The sequence below is a fragment of the Sinocyclocheilus grahami genome, unplaced genomic scaffold, assembly GCF_001515645.1.
Source record: "Sinocyclocheilus grahami isolate Dianchi unplaced genomic scaffold, SAMN03320097.WGS_v1.1 scaffold221.1, whole genome shotgun sequence".
Classification (NCBI taxonomy): domain Eukaryota; kingdom Metazoa; phylum Chordata; class Actinopteri; order Cypriniformes; family Cyprinidae; genus Sinocyclocheilus; species Sinocyclocheilus grahami.
The window spans coordinates 1,155,269-1,178,541 of NW_015505400.1; the positions used below are offsets into that span (position 1 = coordinate 1,155,269).

A 23,273-nucleotide genomic window follows, 5' to 3' on the forward strand; every position below is an offset into this window, starting at 1 on the left:
AATATTTGCATAATGCGGCCCAAATGTTCATGCAAAGAAAGAAGGCGTGGTTTCAGTAAGCGCAGTTAGTGTTGAAGCAGCATGTCAGGGAGACGCTGTGTGTTTCTAGGTGAAAGCAAAAGCACTTTATTTGGCCTTCCGAAAGTAGATGCATTTAGGAATCTTTAAGATTACTTACAACAGAACAGCAATGCATTTTATGGACGACCGTTTCGTGAACATAGGAGAGGAGGTAATTCAGAATCAGCTACTGTTTTGTTATTAGTTTAAGTATTTGTTATTGACTGTTCAAATGTGGAGTTTTGCACATCGTGTGTGTGTGTGTGCGTGCGCGCGCGAGCGAGCGAGAGAGAGTGAGCGGTGTGTGTGTGTGTGCGTGCACGAGAGAGAGAGAGAGAGCGGTGTGTGTGTGCAAGCGCGAGCGAGAGAGCGAGAGAGAGTGAGACACATCACAGTGGAGTCAGCTGTCTTAACCATGGCTTGTGTACAGCAAACACATATTCATCACTGTCTGTCACGAGACTCTGTTCCCCTTTCGGGCTGTCTTTACATTTATTTTGAAAGATGAAGCTCACGATTATGGTAAGGGTCATTACATTTCCAACGAGTGCATGCGACACTGTCTGTCACGAGACTCTGTTCCCCTTTCGGGCTGTCTTTACATTTATTTTGAAAGATGAAGCTCACGATTATGGTAAGGGTCGTTACATTTCCAACGAGTGCATGCGATGTTCGGCCAATCACAATGCACTGGGTCAGCTGGCCAATCAGAGCAGACTGCGCTTGTCGGAAGGAGGGACTTTGTAGAAAACGAAGCGTTTGAGAGAGGCGGGGCATAGAGGACCTACAATAATGTACAGTATTTGAAAAATAATGTGTTTTTTGAACATTAAAGCATGTCAACATATTCTGTTACACCAAATAATGATCTTTAAAAAAGCATCATATGACCCCTTTAAATTATTTTGGCCAATGGTTTAAAAGTTAAAACACCTTAATGGTGGATTTGCTTCTAACAACCATGCAGCTTTTCACTTCACAAGACATTAACTGATGGACTGGAGTTGTGTGGATTACTTGTGGATTATTGTGGTGTTTTTATCAGCTGTTTGGACTCTCATTCTGACGGCACCCATTCACTGAAGAGGATACATTGGTGAGCAAGTAATGTGATGCTAAATTTCTACAAATCTGTTCTGATGAAGAAACAAACTCATCTACATCTTGGATGAGTATAGTGAGTATATTTTCAGTAAATTCTCATTTTTGGGTGAGCTAGTCCTAACTATTACTATTCCTAACATATTGTGGTGATCATTTAGATTTTTTCTGTAAGAAAAGGTACAACGAAATTTACAGTGGCAACTCTCAGAGAGCAAGAAACATCCAAACATACATACACACATAAAAAAAGATTAGTATATTACTATAATTAAACAAATGTAAATGTATTAAATGAAACAATATGGATGGATGGATGGATGGGTGAATAGAGTACTGTGTTTGAGATGTTTCTTGCTCAGAGTTGTCACTCTAAATTTCGTTGTACCTTGTGCATCGTGTAGACAAGGATACAAATTTTTCCTCAGTAACTTTTACCAGAAAAGCATGTTATGAAGATTTGCTTAACACATCATACGGGAACTGCGTGAATCATAAAGAAACACTTCTTGTAGATATTTCACAACCAATATAGAATCAGTTTGACTTATTACAAACATATAAGAAAGTGGCCTCTCTGACTAATGAATGCAGAACAAAAGCCCTACAAGCATGAAGCTTGTTTCTAAATGCAGCTGCAACAATTTAAAGAAATGTTGGAGGCAGCAAAACCGGGCCAAGGAAAACATCATGAAGGAGGATAAATCAAAGGCATTTCAGGACAGCGGTTTAGTTATAATTTATACAGACAAGCCAAGTTTATCTGGCTTGTAGAGACCAATTTGCAATGCACTCTAAAACCCGTGTCCATGACATATAAGGAACTGAAAGTCTAGATGTTATTTCTACATATAGGTGTTATTAAGAAGCCATCTGCAGAGAATAAGAAGTGCATAATGATGAAGATATCTGCAGATAACATAGGGATGAAACAAACCTTATCAAGCGGCTTTCTCAATTTTGATTGTACACAAACACAGGCTGACAACACACAAGTACAGCTGTCAGATGATCATCAAATATTAACTAGCAACCAAAACAAACTGATGACAGATTGTACTGTGCTTTACAGTACTGCAGCACCAGTATATCATCATCATTCCATGTGCACATGAATCAATCCATCATCCATATGCGATGATTTGCATTAACTTACTTGATGAACTACATGCTAAATGTTTAACCCTAGTACCCTACAGTACAATATTTGACACTTTGCTGAAAAACCTGTTGTACACAATCTACTACATGCCTTCTGCCCTCAATTAAATTTGTCTTTTTGCTGTTTTTAATACATTGCAATACATATATATTTTTATAAACATAAGAATAACTTTTATATTGTAAGAAATATTTCATAATACATGAGCCATACAAGGCTGACATAGTACAAAAAGCACATAAGAACTTATTATTGTGCTGCTAGCTCATGCTAAGATTAATATTTCACTGCCAGTTTCTTCTGAACACAACCAAAACGTCCACATAATCACTAAAAGTGGACTAAAAGATGTTTGTTTAGTAAAAAAAAAAAAATTTTAGTTAACAAGACAACGGAAAATCTGAGACGATAAAAGCTAATCATTAGCACATTAGCTTCAGCGAACCGTAAACGTACCGTAACCGCTTGATTTCCAAATGAAATGCAAAATTTACTTTCATCTGAAAAGAGGACTTTGGACCACTGAGCAACAGTCCAGTTCTTTTTCTCCACAGCCCAGGTAAGACGCTTCTAACGTTGTCTCTGGTTCAGGAGTGGCTTGACACGAGGAATGCGACATTTGTTGCCCATGTCTAGGATTCGTCTGTGCGTAGTGGCTCTTGATGCGCTGACGCCAGCCTCAGTCCACTCCTTGTGAAACTCCCCCAAATTCTTGCTGGTGTACCTTTTCCTACCACACTTTTTCCTTCCAACTTTCTATGAATATGCTTGGATACAGCACTCTGTGAACAACCAACTTCTTTAGCAATTAACTTTTGTGTCAATGAATGTCTCCTGGACATCTGTCAAGTCAGCAGTCTTGACCCAGACTGAGAGACCATTTAAAGGCTCAGGAAACCTTTACAGGTGTTTTGAGGTAATTAGCTGATTAGGGTGTGACACCATGACTTTCCAATATTGAACTTTTTTTATTGAGACACTGCATTTCGGGTTTTCATTATCTGTAAGCCATAATCATCAAAATTTCAAGAAATATAGGCTTGAAATATTTTACTCTATGTGTAATGAATCTATATAATATATGGGTTTCACTTTCTGAAATGAATGAAAAAAAATATTTACCTTTTTCATATTAAATTTTTTTGAGATGTATCTGTGTATATATATATATATATATATATAATAAATAAAAGAAAACAAGTAGATAGAATATAAATAGAATAGAGCGTGTTAGTGTTAGAATAAATTTTTTTCTATAATAAATAAAAAGAAAACAAGTTTAGATAGAATAGAATAAACAGTGTTAGTGTTAGAGGGTTTTTCTATAATAAAAAGGAAACAAGTAGGCTGAATAGAAATAGAATAGAGAGTGCTAGTGTTTAGTTTAGCAACTGAATGCAGCTGTGTTCACCTTACATGCTCAGCTAGGTAATATGGATTAGTTCATTCAAAAATTGTCATTCCCACTCATGTCGTTCCAAACCCGTAAGACTTGTTTATCTTTGGAAGAAAAGTTCAAATATTTTTTATATATTCTCTCATCATTTTTGTGCTTACATTTAAAGTCAACGCAACCAAAATGTTTGCTTCAAAAAGTTCATAAGGAGACTGTAAAAGTATTCCATCCAAGTGAATACAGCGGTTTGTTTGAAGAGACACGATTGTTTTGTATTTGATGAATTTTTAAAAAAAAAAACGTGAGAATTAGCAAGGCTGTGAGTGTATACATATAGAACATCACTTCCCCATCTCTTGTGTGTTATGCTGTTTAGAAAAATCAAAATAAAGTGAATCACATGCATGAAAATATTAGTACTCTGAATAAGTCTTAAAACAGAACTACAGCGGCTCCAATGCGTGTACCACTGAAAACCGCAGTAGGTTTGAAAGAAACATCCGTTGTTAAAATCAAGCTGGCTTTTTTTCATATACAAACAGTTTTCTTGATAATAATTATACAAGTGCATGTGAAGTTACACCGAAGTGTTCCCTTAAAATTGGAATCAGAATTGGTAGTTCATTCCTACACACTTGCCAGTGCATTAACAACATTCTGAGCCACTTTCGAATTTATACAGTGTAATTTATGTACAAAATAAACTCCAACAGCATTATACACCCCGACATTATGTGTCCGAGAGGAAAAAAACGTAAGGCGAGTGTAAAAGGTGATTCGAACGAGTCCCTCCATTTCTGTCAATCTGTATGTTACGTGGCCTCTTTGGTCACGGAAGTGCTTAGGCGCTGCCGTGGAGCATCTCGAATTAGACGCCCCAGTCGACTGAAACGTCCTCTCAATCATTAGCCGTTCCGTGTTATTGACAGAAACCAGTTTTTTTTTTCATGCTCATGCTAAATCAAAAGTCGTCTAGATGAAAACCATTTGTTGTATGAACGCTGCAGACACATGATCCTCATCCCCTGACCTCCTGCACGTTTCCAGCGATCCTCCTCATAAGAAAATGGTTCTGAAACACTTTCAGATCTGAAACATACAGGAATATATCAACTTATTTTATTCATGTAAGAACACAGCATAGCTTTAAAATTGATAAATAGTGGAGTCTAAAAATCTGAGAGCGCACTGAAAATCTGGAAATAAGCAGAACGTTTTAGGATGTGTAAAGCAAAGAATATTATGTCATTAAATACATCCAATATATTTATGATTCTGTGTTTTTTCTAGGTCACTAATTAAATATAAGCCCCACCCCACAAAAAATATAAATAAATAACTTGTCTCTAAACGTGTTGTGAAAGCCATTTCGACTTTAGATGTCCAGTCATTGTGCAGGTTCACAATGCAAGACCCAAATGACCCTTCAAAACATGTTGTCCTGGTCTGCACACAATAGCACGAGTAAAAGAACAATTGCATGGACTAATTTGCTGAGCCTGCATCAGTGGGCTGCATTTAAACTGTACTGGAAAAAGCACTGTTGCAAAGCACATTTCTCTGGTGACTACTGTGTTGATGAAAAGCTATTGGCAGGATTCCGCACTACTCTGCTTTTTACCCCTTGACTTCCACTGATCCTAGTTTTATGCCTGGACTTACCAAAAAGAGCACAACTGTTACGGTTGACCCATTTTTTCCCTTTGTCTTCCTTCCTTCTTTATGCCCTTCTCTCCTTCTCCAGCCTGAAACAACAAAAGCTTGAAGTTAGAGATGTCTCTAAAAGAGCCGTCATACTACACAGCGTCTATAGGGATATTATTCCCAACGCCCATCCATGGTAACACACGACAAATGCTATAAGAGAAAAAAAAATTAATTAGTGAGAGACCAATGTTCCCTCTATTTATAAAATTTTTTCAAAACCTACTTTTATAGACATTTCAGACACATAAGCAGAAACACCACCTGTGCACTCAGTGTCATTGAAGAAATTCTACGTTTTCTCAAAATTAATTTATTGGGAGTTTTTTTTTTTCATGTGTTACCTCATGAAAACAAATGAACAGTAAAGCAATGTAGATAACTTAGGTAACATTATGCTATATATCTAGCGTAGTACGTTATGCATTACTGTTCTTTTTTTTGTTTGTATATGTTTGTGAGGTAATTCAAGATTAAGTTTTGTTAAGATAACTTGAATAATCATGAGAAAAGTAAGTTATGCTCATGGGAAAACAAAACATTCTAAAGTCATTTTTCAGTATCATTTGTTGTAGGATGCAGCCTAAATTAAATCAGCATAGCATCAGTTCCATACTGAAAATCAATGGGCATGCAGATGGACTCCAGTTTAGCTTATTCAAGCTTATTTCCCCACACATGGAACATGTTTTTTGTTCCGTGTGGGAGCAACATTAAAGTATGTGGCCACACAGCTAGAGGGAACACATATCAGTCCACAGATGTTCACTCAGTTTCCCATTAATAAAGCCACTTCAAACAAAAACCAGGAAACTTGGGTTAAATTTCGAATACAGCAAGCTGTTCTGAAATGTTCTGCACACTGCAGGCCCGCATAGCACTAGCATCAGCACCGCACACGAATCCAACCTCAGTGTGCTCTCTGAGGGGCCCGGGGCCCCCCTCTTCCTCCTGCTCGGCCCTATTGGCCTGCCGGGAACGCTTCCCACGCTTTCTCCTGCCTTTGTCCTCCACACCAGCTGTGCGACGCACCACTTTCCGGATGACCTAAGAGAAGGGGGCAAAGTCATGTCTCATGGTACTGGATTAGACCCACACGGGGGCAGAAGGGAAGAGAAAAGACGTGGTAAAATGAGGAGATGGTGATGCTAATAGGGGTGGGCATGGACATTACTTTTCTGGTCACTATGTTTCCATCTTCATCTGTGTACTGCTCCTCTGTCACAGTCTCAACAGGGATGTTTCTGGCCTGATCACCCTACACAGGTGGGATGCATGATGAAACATTACAGATCTTTTACTTTGTTCTGCTGATGACAATGGCTGGATGCATTTAGTCATTCAAACAAACATACAAATTGGTCGTTCCAACACTATAGGCAAAAAAGTAAACAGCACAAGCTAACTGTCTTATACATCTTCCAAATGACATGCTAAAAACATAACTCTTTAAATGAATCCGGTAATTATTGACTTTTGATTTATAATAATATACAGTGGTAGTGATGGGCCAGGTCCGGGGCCCCCCTCTTCCTCCTGCTCGGCCCTATTGGCCTGCCGGGAACGCTTCCCACGCTTTCTCCTGCCTTTGTCCTCCACACCAGCTGTGCGACGCACCACTTTCCGGATGACCTTAGAGAAGGGGGCAAAGTCATGTCTCATGGTACTGGATTAGACCCACACGGGGGCAGAAGGGAAGAGAAAAGACGTGGTAAAATGAGGAGATGGTGATGCTAATAGGGGTGGGCATGGACATTACTTTTCTGGTCACTATGTTTCCATCTTCATCTGTGTACTGCTCCTCTGTCACAGTCTCAACAGGGATGTTTCTGGCCTGATCACCCTACACAGGTGGGATGCATGATGAAACATTACAGATCTTTTACTTTGTTCTGCTGATGACAATGGCTGGATGCATTTAGTCATTCAAACAAACATACAAATTGGTCGTTCCAACACTATAGGCAAAAAAGTAAACAGCACAAGCTAACTGTCTTATACATCTTCCAAATGACATGCTAAAAACATAACTCTTTAAATGAATCCGGTAATTATTGACTTTTGATTTATAATAATATACAGTGGTAGTGATGGGCCAGGTTTTTTTTTTATTTTAATAGTCAATGTTTGTGAAAATTTGGTTCAATCAAAACAAAATCTGTAAAATTAAGACGCACAAAATGAGGTTTCATTGTGTAGCGAAACTTAATGCTAACATGAAGTATTAGTAGTGATGCTAACCTTATTCATTAATCAAAGATAGGCTTATAATAATATACAGTGGTAGTGATGGGCCAGGTTTTTTTTTTATTTTAATAGTCAATGTTTGTGAAAATTTGGTTCAATCAAAACAAAATCTGTAAAATTAAGACGCACAAAATGAGGTTTCATTGTGTAGTGAAACTTAATGCTAACATGAAGTATTAGTAGTAATGTTAACCATTCATTAATCAAAGATAGGGGAAGGAGAACAAATACAGGAGAATAAAATTAAAAGACGAAAAATAGATTACGCTAGAAAAATACACTTCAGAAATCACAGCAACTTCTTCATGAAAAGTGGCAGTGCTAATCACTTCATTCTCTCTTAGCACACAGAAAAGCACACGCTAAGCCTGTAGCACACAAACTGGCCCAAATCTACAAGAGTACCAACTCATAGTACCTTCAGAATCACTCTCCGCCGATACACTCTGGTGGTGACAGTTTCTTCCTCATCAGAGCTGGATTCATTATCTCTACGAGCTTCCTGCTAGAGTCAGGTCAGCACATTACAGCAGTGCATGAGCCATCAACCTCATATGAAGTGCTTCAGACCTTCAACTAATGTTCTTCAAGTCACAAATCTTCACTGTGCTCAAGCACTGATGGTGACCCAGAGTTGATAATGGTTATTATTTCTTTCAGTGGAGAATGTAACCATGTTTACATTCACAGTTATAATCAACCTAATGCTTTTTTCTTTTTGTAGACAAAAAAACTTAAGATAGCTTCTGTCGAGGTACTGTATACATGGTGCATTTGAAGCATTTCAAGTACTTCAAGGATTAAATACAATACATGTCACGTTCTTTTGTTAAAATTCATTTGGATTATTGTTTATCTTTGTTGTAGCTTGAGACTTGAGAGACTGGTGAAGACATGAATACATTTGCAGTAAATTACTATAGTGCAAAAATGGCTTCCTGCTAGAGTCAGGTCAGCACATTACAGCAGTGCATGAGCCATCAACCTCATATGAAGTGCTTCAGACCTTCAACTAATGTTCTTCAAGTCACAAATCTTCACTGTGCTCAAGCACTGATGGTGACCCAGAGTTGATAATGGTTATTATTTCTTTCAGTGGAGAATGTAACCATGTTTACATTCACAGTTATAATCAACCTAATGCTTTTTTCTTTTTGTAGACAAAAAAACTTCTGTCGAGGTACTGTATACATGGTGCATTTGAAGCATAATCAAGTACTTCAAGGATTAAATACAATACATGTCACGTTCTTTTGTTAAAATTAATTTGGATTATTGTTTATCTTTGTTGTAGCTTGAGACTTGAGAGACTGGTGAAGACATGAATACATTTGCAGTAAATTACTATAGTGCAAAAATTTCAGTGCAATGGAACTGTCACAAAGGAATAAATACTTTCTGACTGCCTGGGCAGTGAACTTAGTTCTGAACAAGGGAGAAGATCGAGACACCCTGAGCCATGTGAGTACATGCATGGTTAAAAACTTGGTTTATCTTTGTAAGAAAATCTAAAGAGCATTGATGTTTGCTTTTTAAGGTCTCTTGAAGAAAATTTTACCTGGACTTCAGGCTTGGAAATTTCCTTCCCCCTGTGGTTTGGTCCTCTGTCCTCTACAGCCTCGCTGCTCACTTCTTGTCCAGAGTCTTTCCTAGCTTTTCCCTTTGGTTTGCTGGAAGACTCACTGGCGTCTAGTGACAAACGAGCTTGGGCTTGGAGTTTTTGATATTCCCCATTTTGCCTCTCAGTTTGCACTCCTGGTGTCGAGGACATTAGTTCTTGGCTGTGGAGGCATCGAAGTTCGAAATACATTACTTGATTGATACCAAACCTGCTGAGCTTGCAGAATAAGAATACAGTATGTTGGTAGAGGTCACTGCTCTTACCCGGACTCTCTTTGCCCTTGTGTTTCAGTATCCAGTCCGTGGCCAGAAGTTGCCGTCTTCCCATTTGCACCGGATGTCTCACTCTGCAGACCTGAAATTGAAGACATGTCTTTTTCTGCCAGCTGCACTTCACAGAGGATCGCTTGCAGCCTCTCCTCAGTCATCTCCTCATCCTCTGAGCCTTCCTCCAACTTAATGTTCTCCAAGAGAGACTTTATTTTCTCTTGGGTCATCTCTTCATCTTCTTCGCCAAACCCAGACTTGCCACTCTCTCCAGGAGCCTCGCTGGCTGAGACACAAACGGGAAGCTTCGGTTGGACTTCCTTCTGCTCTTTTACTGGACTTTCTGGGAAGACATCTGATTCTTTTGAGGTTCCCTCACTGTCACGTTGATCCGAGGGCGCTGCTATTTCTTTGCTGACATTAAAGTCATCTCCAGCTGACCAATCCTCTTGGCTAACAGACTCTCGGCCTTCAATAGAGGTGTCCTCTGCTATGACGGTAGGCGGCTTGGTATCTGCAGACACTGGGCCACTAGTGGTTGGCAAGGACAGTTCACTGGGTCTAACAGGGGCACTAAAGGGGAAATTTAGCCTACTGTCCTCGCCAAAGAAATCATCCTGGCGCAGAGGGGTAGGGGGTTCATAGGTCAGCTCTGAGGGACTCTTGAGCTCCAGCTCAATGTTGTGGTAACCTGAGTGATACAACACAGTGAGATGGAGGCGAACACCACTTGTGCGCAATGCCACAGCAACAAATGTAATGACAGAGGCCTTTGAAAATGTCATGGAGGATCATGTTGATGTTAGGGTGGCATTCTGAATTTAATAAGCCATAACATTATGACTTTAAAGGAATTTTCTGGGTTATTTGCAGATGTCTCACCTTAAAAATTAGACAACTTTACAATTCAACTAGATAAAAAATTTGTCAAGACAAACTTTGAAGCTGGCTTGAGAAAGCCAGACCACAATTCAATTAACAAACATTTTCACTGAATTTGAAGTGCTTTTGCAAAAATTCAAGCTGAGGAAATTTCTGTGGTAGTCGAAAGGATACCACAGATGATTGATAGCATAAATTAACCCAGAATACTCCATTACGAATACTGTATACCATTAAGGTATGCAGCATATAGTATAATTAGTATGGTTATAGATATCTGTGTGTAGTTCACCATGTAATTTTCAAAGGCAGGTAATTACAACACTAAATATAAAGTTCAGGAACAGTGGGGTCCTGACGTAAATGGAGGAAGATGGGTGATGATGATGAGGAACATGAAACAGACTGAGACTGTTTGGTCAACACTTTAGGGATAGGAGATACAAATTATGTAGATGAAGTAGGGGCAATAGAAAATGTCATGGACACCAGGTTACAGAAAAATGAAGTAAGACAAGATATTGATGATACTGTGTTAGTAACATGAGACTTATCAGGATGATGTTGCTATATGAAGATAAGAATGCAGTATTAATGGCAGAGCGAGTTTTCATAGCATGAGTGAAGAGCTGTAGCAAGAGCTAGCACTGATTTATCCACCACAGAGAGAGCAACTAGGCTAAACAGTGCTGCGCCACTGTGCTTTGAAATGAGGCAAAAGTGTTGCTATGAAAGAAGTTGGTAGGCAGTGGAGAAACAGCTGGTCTGGATTTGCAGCAGAAGCACTCTGTCAGGAAGGTTCAGAGGATTTTGGGATACTGGAGGATCAGGCAGCTTGACAGCAAGCAGACATAGTAGCCAGAGCCATGCTATCGATATTGCTTCCAAACTACTGAATTACTGTTAGCACTACACAGAGAGAAACATTAAGGCAATCATGCTGTAAAAGCAGGTTGGATACTATTATTATGTTTTCATGTATGTTTATCTGAGAAAGAATCAGAAAGTATAGTAAGAAAACAGAGTAGAGCACTATTGCCATTGCTGATAGCTACAGTATTTGGTATACTTTGGATACTTTATATACACATAAACATAATATTTATCTTAATACGGTATGAACCAAATCTTAAACCCATCAGATCCAGCACACGAGTAGAATATAAAGCCTTAACAGATATTCTAATAGAGCACAACAGTGAGCACCCACTTTTTGATGGCTTATAATGGCTTTTGTAGTTTGTCCATCTGGAATTTGGCGATTAAATAATATTTCTACAGAAGCATGTATCATCAGTTAACAATCTCAAAGGTGTTAAAGGTTTAAATGATCCCAACTGTTGCTCCATGTAAATTTATTGTAATTCACAATATTATTAAGATGGGGTTAAGTTTTGATTCAGCATTCGCTTATATCATGTACCACACAGATGCATGCTTAAATGCTTTCATACAAACATACAATCATAATAATAAAATATTTATGATCACACTGATCCCTGACTGGTCTAACACCAGCCTGGGAAATAGCAGTGTTGATAACTGGCGGATCTAATTGATTAGAAAAAATGTAGATTTAAACTTAAACTTGAGTTTAAGTTGATACTGGGTTTGAATTTAGAGCAATAAGTGTTTTGCCATGATGGTTCTATGAATCTACAGATTTGTGAGAGACATAGAAAAGTAGAGTTCAGGTAGATGGGGCTAAACTTTACCATCAGCCTGCTCCTGGGAAACTGCGCTATCATCTGCAAAACATCTTGTGCCTGAAATGTTACCATAGTCAAATATCGGCCCTTCCAGCAATGTCACAATATCCAACCGATTGATCTTATTCAGGACTGCAGTTAAGGCATCCGCTAAAATGAAAAAAGAAAAGATTTTCATGGTTGCACATATTAGCTGAACAATACATTATGCCTTTAAATTATAAATAACATTATTTATCTAATAATGACTGAGAATATGATTTGGATACAGAAGTCTGTACCAGCCCAAACCCCACCCACCTACCTACCTCCTCTCCATATGATTTACCCTTATTCAGAAAATATGTAGTCCGTAGGCACACTTACTCGTAGCATTTTTACCATCTCGGCTAACCCATTTCTTTAAAAGCATGAAACTCTGAGCTGTCAGTGAGTTTGGGTTTTCCACACGGATTTGATTTATCTCATCAACCGAAAATTCCATTTCCCTGGCCAGCTCTGCAACACATTAAAAATAGATTAACAAGTCTTCTGTCTTTACCACTTCCCCGTACACATGTGCGCAGTAATGCAGTGACTGCAGTTGGCACACCCTACTGATCACAGCAGCACTGATGCTTTGAGAAACAACAACAAATAAGGTGAAGCCATACGTGCACAACAATAGTAACACTAAAAAGTAGCATTTAGGGGTACAAATGTGACATTATTTTCACAGATTACATTACATACATAATTACAGAGATATAAACATATGGTATATATTTGTGTTATGGTGTAATGCAACACTTTGTCCTCTAGGTAGTGTCATTTCTTACCAGTCCAACTCAGGCCAAGATGATCTGCCACAATAGCCATACGTACATCTGTTCTTTCACAGGGGCTCTGAGGGCCTGAGAGCAGAGGATGGAAAGTCGTGAAACTCTTAAAAACATTATATTTAGAGAAGTTAGAAAAGTAATAAATAATAATAATAATAATACCCTAATAATAAATAAAAACTACCCTTTTCTGATCAAGTAAAGATAATTAAAGGATTGGGGGAGATTTTTTTATTTCATACTTTTGCCACAACAAAGTGTGTCCATATCCAAATAATAGGTTAGGAGACATTGATCAGAAAAGAGTTGCAAAAATATTTTGATATAGTCAATTAACTTGGTTTTAAGAGGTTAGATTTGTGAAGAGTGCATATAACCAATCTAATTGGAAATGTTTAAAACCTGACAGTATAATCTTACCAGAAACACACATAAATCACAAAAAAGACACGATTCAAATGTCTCTACAGCTACAGCAGAGGGTCAAATGTGAATTCACAGTATCAAATGAAACTGAACATGCGGCATCTTTGCTGCTGTGCTAGGAATGTGTGTTTGTGTGGGCTCATGAGATCTACAGGCTTCCTTAGCACCTTACAAGAACTAGCAACCAATAAAAATGGCCAGCAACCCACTCACACTGGCATGCTACAGTAAAACTGACTATCCATAGAAAGAGATCTGAAAACAGGTTTAGAGACCAGTACACAAAGAGAGAAAATGACAAATGACAGATGACATCTACAGTCAGGTCACACCACAGGCAATCACAACGGCTCATGCAACTAAGATCATACAAGTGGAAAGTTTTACAAACTAGGCTTGATCTCCACGCCGGGGGCCACTTGAGGCCCAGCACCCTGACTGCCTTCACCTCCATCAGTCCTCCTACTCCACCTCCTCCTGTCTCTGCCGGACTGCTCAACCTGTGATCTGACGTCTCTAGCAGACCTGGATGTACTGGAGGGTTGCGACGCTTCTGATAAAGATGTGTTCCTTGATGTGCTGCTTTCTTCATCCTTATCATATGCCTGCATCTTTTTCTTTTCACTGGAAAGGCAGTCCACAAGCTTTACTGCCCTACTAGGTTCTGAACTACTAGAACTTTTGCCAACCTCACATACGGGCTCCTGAACACATTTACTGCCTGCTCTACTCACTGGACCAGTTTTTGATCTTTTGTTGGTGGTTATCGTTTTGGTTGGCTGTGCTTTACCTTTCTGTTTGGCTATTGTGGTGGTCCTACATTTCCCCACTGGTGAGGAACTAACATTTTTGACCTTCATCATTGGGATTCTAGATTTAGGCTTCACATCTGGGAATGGATCTAATCGATTGTTGGCTACTAGTCTAATCTTTTGAATTGGTCTCGAAGATGTTAGATCTTTTTTACACCCCAGTGGTGGATGAGGTGCTCTCACTGGCAACCTAGACTTTGGTGGCTTTCTTGTAATTTCTTTGCATTTGGATATTACATCAATTTTCTCTGTACTGCCATCCCTGAAAGTACCAGTGTCTTTTCTGACTGAATCTTCACCTGGGTTTATTACTTGAACTGAGTAAAGATCAGACATTAACAGCTGTTTGGTTTGTATGCCGCTTTGTAGCAAGCAATGTGTTCCAGCATTTAAGGCCTCAAGATTAGCATTATTACTGCAATTTCTGGAATTATTGGAAGTTGTCTGGAGGTATGTTTGTGGCTCTGTCCTCGACGAGTCTGTCCTTTGATTGTATTTGCTTGTTCTATAGGTTTCTGGTCCTACTTGATGTGTAGTCTCTGGTGTTTGACCCTGAGAACTATCCGAGTCTACACAAACAAAATCTCTCCTCTCAATGTTGGAAGATTTGAGTCCTATTTTAAAAGAAGAACATAAAGAACTGACTTCTGAATAGGGGGGAGGCTCCATGTCATGAGATGTGTCAGAGTGGTCAGTGCATATCTGAATGATATTGTATGATATAACCGTGTTGTCCTCCATCTTAACTTGTGCTCTCTCAACTATCTGTGGATTTGAGGTGACTACATTTGGTTTTCTGACCCCATCCCCTATCCTCCCTCCAAATGTATGCTCACCGATCTGAAAAAATTGCAGCCTCTCTTCAACAAAATCCCGCTTGCTCATGTCAATCGCACCACTGCGGGTCATCTCAAACATCTTCCCTTCGTGGAAGGGGAAAGGGTTTGGCTCGCTACTTGGTGTGCTTTCATCGGTTGGGGTTCTTGCAGGAGTTGTGTCAGGGGTTGTTGCTGTAGACTTGTCATCTACTGCTAGCCCAAACGGCTTGGGCTCATCATCTTTAATTCTAGCGTCCACTACTTCATCTTCTCCTCCCTTGCTTGACCAAGGATCAAAGCCTTTTGTTGCAACAGTTTTGAAAGGAGTATTAAACTCCTCATCTAGCTTGTAACTAAAGTAAGTGTCTGTCAATCCTTGATCAGATTGTTTTCCATCCTTTTCACTGTCCTTGCCATTCTTTTTGTTTGAGGGATCAGTCTTAGCTTTGGTCTTTTTGCAATCCTCAGCAGGTGATTCTTCATGAATTACTTCAAGTTTACTTTGGCAACGGTCACTTAGTCTAGACATATTATCTGATGCCCAAAGATCCTTTCTGTTTTCGTTGGGAAATCCAAATGGTTTGGCAGTAGGTTCACTTAAGCCGTCATCCTCATCTTGAAGTTCATATCCATCCAGAGAGTCAATCTCAGTGGCATCAGTGTCATGAGAGAACTCTGCAGTTGTCGCTAATGAGCAATCTGTGATGGACTGATCATTGCCATTTTGTTCATAATCGTAATCTTCTGCTTTTCCATTACTATTTGCCTCTGGTTCTTTATCATTCCAATTCTTGTCATGATTTTTTGATGGGCTTTTCTTCAAATCTTTGTCCTCATCAATCTTAAAGGTATATTTCTTTATTGGAATAGGTTTAAAGATAGATTCCTCCTCACTTGAATCACTATCATTAGCTCCTGGGGGCACAGGAGATGGAGGCTGGACTCTTATTATAGGCTCGGCAAGAAGATGTTTATCATGCTCCTCTTGGAGATTTACTTCCATCATTTCAGTCTCAGCCTCTGAGGAAGGAGTCAACCCTTTTTTCTCAGGCTGTGAGGAATCAGAATCCAAGGGTGGTGGAGGAGGGAACTCTATATATGCAACTCTTTTGTCTCTTGTTTTGTGTTCACCATTGGCTCCTTTTTCTGGTTCAGATTCTTTCAAAGGAATAGCTTTGCCTTGTTCACTATCTTCTGACTCCTCTGAAACCTCAGCTATTGGGCTTGCAATACCTGGCATAAATGCAATAAATGGATCAGGGGTTCTCGAGGTGAGATCATAGCTGACCTCTTCTGAGCTTGGTGTCTCTGGAGTCATAGGACTTTTGCCAGAGCTATCGATAAAAGAGAACTGTTCTAAAGTGTCATCATCTGGGCTGCCTTGAGGAGATGTGGGCTGTTTCTGTTTAACTGCATAAATTGTTCGACTTTCTGAGCTGGCCATCTTTTTGAATGTTCCATTGGTTCCTCCTCCTCCCATATCTTTGTCAGACTGTTTCCCCACTTGAACACTTACATAGACTGGTAAAGTTTTAAGCCCTTTGAAACTTTCTCTCGTTGTAACTGTGGATATTTTTTCGACTGAACTAGTGTCACTTAGACCACTTTTTGTTCTACTTTCAGCAGAGACTTCTTCAGAGTTCTTTGTTGCAGCTTCCTCTCTCTGTAACTCTGAACGGCCATGAACCCTTGGTTTGGTCAGGGTAGGTATGTGTGATGGGCTCTTTTCAGATAATTTAGTTAATGTGTCTTGATTTGCCTTCTTTGACTGATTATTGTCTGGGGAACCAGGTGATGTTCTCACAGGAATGTGAGATTCTGTTTTTTTCATAAGGCTCTTTATCTGAAAGTCATTCCTATTTATATTATCCTTAGACGAGGAAGCTGTTTTAATGGTCTCATTTTTAATGTCACCTTTTAAATACTGCTGCTCTTTAATATCATTAATCGCACTATGCCTGTCTGCAATATTTCCATCTTTCAAATTTTGAGAGTGAACTTTAGTAGAGCTCTCTTGCGTTTTATCAAACTCTTGAGCTTTCATTTTCTCAAAAAGTGAGGCTCTTTTTACAACAGTATCTGATGTGCTAGATTTTTCAGGTACACATTTTTCACCCAATTGCTTTGAGACAATAGTACTACTGCTACTGTGAGGGGTTACTCTACTTTTATCAGTTTCTGTTAGTTTTCTAGGAGGTGGGTGTCCTTCATCTGTGGAATCAGCTTTTGAGGGTTTGGAACCAGCGAAAATCTGATATACTGGTAATTTACTTTCTGGTCGTTTTTTAACTGCTTGTTTTGACTGTGTTAGAGGCACATTCTGATCCTGTTTCTGCGCTTCTATTTCAAACTTTTGTCGAACAGAACTCACTCTAGAAGTCTTAACTGGGACTGGGGGGCCTGCATCACCTGTCTCTGACTGCTTAGGATCTTGGTGCTGTTTTGGTTTGTCCTCACAGAACTGTGACAGCACATGCCTCTCGGGACTGTTTGGCAGACTTGCACTTTTCTTTTCATTTGTACTGCCAAACATCTTCTGTCTGCCTTTGTCCCATTCCTCAGTTGCACTCTTTTGCTTTTTCTCTGGGCTGCTGCACGTTGAGCTTGGCCCTGACCATGTCTCTCGTGATAATCTTGCTGGTTTCTTTTTCTCAGGGGACTTGAGCTCATCGTTTAACTTTTCAGTTTTGTCCCTAAAAAACTGTGAAACCTCACTCAGTTTCTCCTCTGCCTCTTTAATGGTCCGATCTACTCTATCTTCATATATGAGTTTCTCTCTATTCCTGTCCTGCCTATCCTGGGTGAATCTCATCCAGACTGCATGTTTAGGGCTACCGGGTTCTGTGGTATAATGTAATACAGTAACTTTGTCATATTGCTCATCTTGTGGGGGATATTTACCTGATTTGTCTGATGCATCCCTTGCTGACTTTAACTTGGACTCCTTCCTGGGGCCAGCTACTGTTTCTCCATATATGCCTTCTGCCCCTTGTACCTCAGTGGCTATGCTATGTGCCTGGTCTGCCACTGAGTCCTCAGTATCAGAATGTGATATGTCTAATTTTTCTGAGAGCAACATTTTCTCAGCAAACCTGTATGACTCCCCTCTCAACTCAGATAATTCGTCATCATGATACTCTATAGAATGCTGGCTTAGAAGTTTTAAAGCTTTATATGACTCATCTGCAGTAAGCTGAGCTGAACTGGGACGAGACTCTTCCTCTTGAGAAACAGGTGTATTGACTCTGGATGTGTCTAAGAAGAATGGCAGTGATTCCTCAGTAGTAAGTTCCTCCTCATCTTGAAGAACCTCATAATCACCATCAACACTTTCAACGAGTTCCTTGAGACCTCGGTCACTCTTGCATGTAAACTCTGGATGCCTTTTAGTCTCTCTGATTATAACTTCTGTCGGGTCAGTTGTGTTGCCCTTTTCTATGTGCACCTCAATAATTCTTTCAACTTGAGTTTTTTTGTCCTTTTCGAGGAACCGTGGGGACAATTCATCACCTTTAATGGCATCTTGGCTAGCTTTGTGCTCAAATAAACCGGCTAATTCTTTGGAAGGGTCTCTTCCAGACTGAAAAGCTTTCATTATGTCTCGGACTGACAATGCTTCTTCAATCCTGTCAGAGCCAGAATCTTTCAGTTGAGGTTTGTGGTAGACCATTCGAGTTGTAGTGGTGATATGAGTTTCTTCTTTGACGCATGCCAGTTCCTCAGAGCTGACTTTCATCTGCAAGGCCTTTACCTTATCTTTGATCAAGCTAACTGCTGGCTCAGGCTCAACCGGAGGCTTCAAAGCTGCTGCCTCATCCATTAGTGGCACACAGACCTCCTCAGGATGTTCATAGCTCCTGATGACGTGAAGAACCTCAGTTCTGGTTTCTGTTATGACAGGGGGGATAGGCACATCTGTAAAGGGGGGTTTGGGCCCTGTGCTCTCTGCACTTTGAGGAGCTGATGGGGTCTTTTCACTTCTGGTTTCAAAACCACTATCTGAGAGGGGACTCTTATCTTGTTCATGGGAAAAGTCATCAGGAGATTCCAGGATAGCATCTGTGCCACTATAGGAGTCTGCTAATTTACTCAAGTCTTTCTCTGAGGGAGAGGTCCGCATACCTGTGGGTGGCATTTTGAGCTTGTACTCCGGTTTCATGGTACGCTTTTGTTTTTCCTCCCCTTCCTTCTTTATTTCATCATATCTGCTCTTTACATCAGCTATTTTTGAAAGGGAACTGGCACCAAGATCATTCATTAAGTAATCAACCACTTTAGCTAAATTGAGATCTTTGTCAGGCACTGACTGTGGTCCAACAGGAAAGGTTGGTTCAAATGTTGACATGGAACGCAGGGCACTCTGTCGTGCCTCCTCAATTTCATCTTTGGAGAACTCTTCCCATTCATCCTCTGAGGCCCTGTCTTTACTTGAGCTTTTGGCCTCACTCAGGACATCTTTTTTGAGAATTGCATTAACTTTGACAAGGTCCTCTTTAACTTTCTCAACCAAACTGAAAGGCTCTTCATCCTCCATTTTGGACTCTTTAGAAACATGTGAGTGAAAGCTTTTGGCTACAGTCGAGGAGTCAGTTTGTAAGATTGCAGTCATTCTTATCAAATCTTCCTTCATATCTGCCACGTCCTTAAGAATCGCTTGACTGGATGTCAATGTGGGTGAGGCAGCTGCTTTGAGGACTGTCGGGGAAATAAAAAGTGAGGGCTTTGAGGGTTTAATTCGTGATGTAGAGGACTGTGTTTGGGTGTGTGGCTGAGGTGTGATTGTTATTTTTTCTGGGAGTTTCTTCCCCTGGGGTTCAGGGAGCACACTGACCACGGAGAATACTGGAACAGACATGGAAATGGACGATATTGATGTGGTGGTAGTGGCTGGTGATCTAAGGGTATCGTAAACAGAACTTGATAAATTTGATCTTAAAGGTGAAGATACAGATTTTAGCGCACTATAGTTTGACGTTGAGCCAGCAGTAAGTGATCTCTCAGCCTCACTGAAGGCTGCACCAACACTGGCCGTAGCTGCTTGCGTTGTGGCCTGTATCCGTTCTTGTAAGCTGTAAGCCCCTCCTGTAAACAAACGGGAAGATGCAGAGGGATATTTTATTGGTGAAATGGATCCATTTAACAGGACTGTTTCAGTACTGGATATTGTAGGCTTAGCTGATGAAGAAAGCGATGACAGAATTGTACCCCTAGCTGTATCTGTGGTCGTTTTAATAGAGGACAAGTTTGTAATATTTCGAATTGGAGAGGACACTGCTATACTTGTGGGGGCCAGGGTGGATTTGAATGATAAAGATGTGTATGTATTTGTGGTTGACTTTATAGAATCAGCTTGCTTCACTGTGGTGAAAGTTCTGTCTAGGATGGATCCAGGTGATGAAGTCAAGTTAGCTCTTGAGGACAATGAAGCAGCGAGCCCCTTAATGGACACCGGATCTGTGCCAATTTTACCTGGCGAAGACAGGAGACTGGAGGAAATTTGAACTTGGTTTTGGGGTTGTTGAACCACAGTCTTTATTGGAGATGACATAGATCTGTATGTTCTAATGGGTGATGCTATATCGCTAACTGATTTTGAAGGAGAAGCATTCGATGTTCCTAGGGTGGACTTGATTGGAGATGCAGAGGAAATGGACCACACAGACTTTAGTGGCGAAGCAGATGGCGTGTTGGAAGGTGAACTGGAGAGGGAACCCAGTCCACATTTTGTTTGCCCAGGGACGGTAATAGGAGCAGTCGACCATGCCTGGTAAGATCTTGTTGAAAAGACAGGTTTGTGAGCGTAACCAGCAGGCAGTGTTCTTGTTGTACTTCGTTCGACTGTTTCTTTAAACAGACAAATGAAAATCCAAACATAAAGTCAACAAAAAATGGTGGAGAAAGAGAGACCACAAGGAAAAAATTGGTCAGTGGTGATTGTCTTATAAGAAGTAGAGCAGCAGTTTTATGATGTGAAATGGAACTGAAGATGAGGATGATGCCAAAATAAAGATGATCCAAAGAGACTCATGGCCCACAAAGGGTTCACAAAACAAAAATTAACAAAGCGCACACACGCAAAAGTATGACAAAAATGATGAACGACAAAACGTAAAATGGCAAGACAAATGCACAGGACCAGAGTAAAACAATTTCACTTTTGACTTTTGATGTGCTAAATTTTCCTGTGACTGACTACCTTCATTTGCTACAGTGCCTTTTATCTGTTTGGTTCAGAAAAGAAAAAAAACCAGATCCTTCCCCAATTTGTGTATTTTGACAAAAACAGAAGACTCCAAAACAAAAAGCATCCTTGTTCCTATGCTACAGCAAATCATATTATGACAAATGCAGGCTAAATAACTACAATTTAAAGTTCATAATATCGCTCACATCATGCAGATCTGAGTAACCTTAGTGACAGGCAATTCAGTGCAAACTGTGAAAGCACCCGAGAGAATCTACCTGTGAGTATTCATGCATTTCCGTCAAAAATGCATTAAATAATTATACACAATCACAAAGCCAAAAGGAGCAAGACTGGTTGTAAACAGGAATTAAACAAAGGAAATTATTTTTTTACTTTGATGCCATAGTGCATAAAGTTTGCATTAATAAGTCACTCAAAGTAAAATGTTATGAATGTTACAAAATATTATTCTTGCTAGTGTGGGTAAAAATGAACAAATAGGGTAAACAATATCCCATAAGCACAGGGCAAACACGGCACACCAACTGAAATACCAAATTTCACATGCAAACTAAACTTTAAAAAACATCAACAGAAAACAAGCATGTGTTCATGTATGGTAAAAAATGTGCAGATAAAACAATGTTTATGCCAGTTAATATATCATAGATGGTCACAGTAAGTCACATGTTAGCTTTAATCACTCTCAAGAATTTGGTTCTCAATATAAGTTCATACATTAGTGAAAACATCACACTCACTCGTTCCAGGCTCAGTCAGATAGCTGTAGCGCTTACGTAAGGCTAGAGATGTAAAGGTATGACGTCGTTCTGGCTTTTCAGTCTGTAACAACAACAAAAAGAATCCTATCAGTTCTCCCATTATCAACCCTGCTTAAAGTTCAGCTAACTCCCTTACTGTTCCATTCTTTTTGAAAAAGCTTTATGACTATAATGAAGGAACACTGATTTGGAAGGTTTTTATAATTTTCTTTATATTACTGTACTCTTTAAATTGGGTTCCCTGTTGAAAAAAACAGCATATGCTGGTTAGGTATGTTTTGTCGCTGGGATGCTGGTTTAAGCTGGTTTGTGCTGGTCCTTTGCTGGTTTATGCTGGTCGTGTGCTGGCAATGGGCCAGCATAAATCAGCAAAAGGACCAGCATAAACCAGCAAATGACCAGTTTAAACCAGCAAAGGACCAGCTTAAACCAGCAAATGACCAGTTTAAACCAGCAAAGGACCAGCTTAAACCAGCAAATGACCAGTTTAAACCAGCAAAGGACCAGCTTAAACCAGCAAATGACCAGTTTAAACCAGCAAAGGACCAGCTTAAACCAGCAAATGACCAGTTTAAACCAGCAAAGGACCAGCTTAAACCAGCAAATGACCAGTTTAAACCAGCAAAGGACCAGCTTAAACCAGCATCCCAGCGTCAAAACATACCTAACCAGCATATGCTGGTTTTTTCAACGGGGTTGGCCTATATAGTCTCTATTCACATCAATAGCATTAGCAATGTAGCATTAGTGCTACAGCTAATGCTACATTGATTTCCTTTAACTCATTCTAAAGGCCATGAAACAAAAACAATAACTACGATTGACTGGGTCAGTGAGATCATAGGTTCCGATGTCCAGTAATTTGATACGCAACATAAACATATTATTTTTTGTCCTATAAATTCAATTTTAATATGCTTTGATGTGATCCACTTAAGTCTTTACAGTCTAGGCAACGGTCCTTGATGCATGGATGAGTAAAAAAAAAATCAGCTTGCAGAAAGTTGCAGCAGCATGCAGGGTATGTGTACCCAAGTTAAAGCCGTCTTAAACGAACAAATAACCCAGAGCTAAAGCAACTAGCACACCACATGAAAATGAGGGGACAGCACTATTACCTCTTCCTCAGGATCTGAATCCATATCCTTTTGGTTCCCAAGATGTATTGCAGAAACAGAGGGGATAACGTAATGAAGAGCAGGGGGAAAGAAACATCAGCATGTGAAAAAGGCGATTGAGAGCACACTAAGTAAAAGTTACCACAAAGCCACAGTGAAGG

The 23,273-nt window shown here is 39.8% G+C and overlaps 2 protein-coding genes and 1 long non-coding RNA gene across 3 annotated transcripts in view; all 3 read right to left on the reverse strand.

Annotated features, from left to right (window-relative positions):
- Positions 1–1,558, reverse strand: part of LOC107596593 (coiled-coil domain-containing protein 6) — an 18,796-nt gene extending 17,238 nt beyond the window's left edge. The window contains exon 1 of the mRNA XM_016287350.1: positions 1,550–1,558. Coding sequence (XP_016142836.1) covers positions 1,550–1,558 — 9 coding nt within the window. The remainder of the gene's footprint in view (positions 1–1,549) is intronic.
- A 3,829-nt stretch (positions 1,559–5,387) lies between these two features.
- On the reverse strand, positions 5,388–6,932 carry LOC107596572 (uncharacterized). Its single transcript, XR_001610383.1, has 3 exons — positions 6,598–6,932; positions 6,333–6,470; positions 5,388–5,464 (listed from the first exon to the last, which is right to left on the reverse strand). It is a non-coding gene; the product is annotated as an uncharacterized lncRNA (long non-coding RNA).
- LOC107596594 (ankyrin-3-like) overlaps positions 6,933–23,273 on the reverse strand; it is a gene marked incomplete at its 3' end in the record, with an annotated part of 52,220 nt that continues 35,879 nt past the window's right edge. The window contains exons 20-28 of the mRNA XM_016287351.1: positions 21,974–22,055; positions 12,967–13,041; positions 12,515–12,646; positions 12,155–12,298; positions 9,555–10,248; positions 9,229–9,451; positions 8,089–8,175; positions 7,183–7,266; positions 6,933–7,055 (exon numbers count right to left, since the gene is read on the reverse strand). Coding sequence (XP_016142837.1) covers positions 6,933–7,055; positions 7,183–7,266; positions 8,089–8,175; positions 9,229–9,451; positions 9,555–10,248; positions 12,155–12,298; positions 12,515–12,646; positions 12,967–13,041; positions 21,974–22,055 — 1,644 coding nt within the window. The remainder of the gene's footprint in view (positions 7,056–7,182; positions 7,267–8,088; positions 8,176–9,228; positions 9,452–9,554; positions 10,249–12,154; positions 12,299–12,514; positions 12,647–12,966; positions 13,042–21,973; positions 22,056–23,273) is intronic.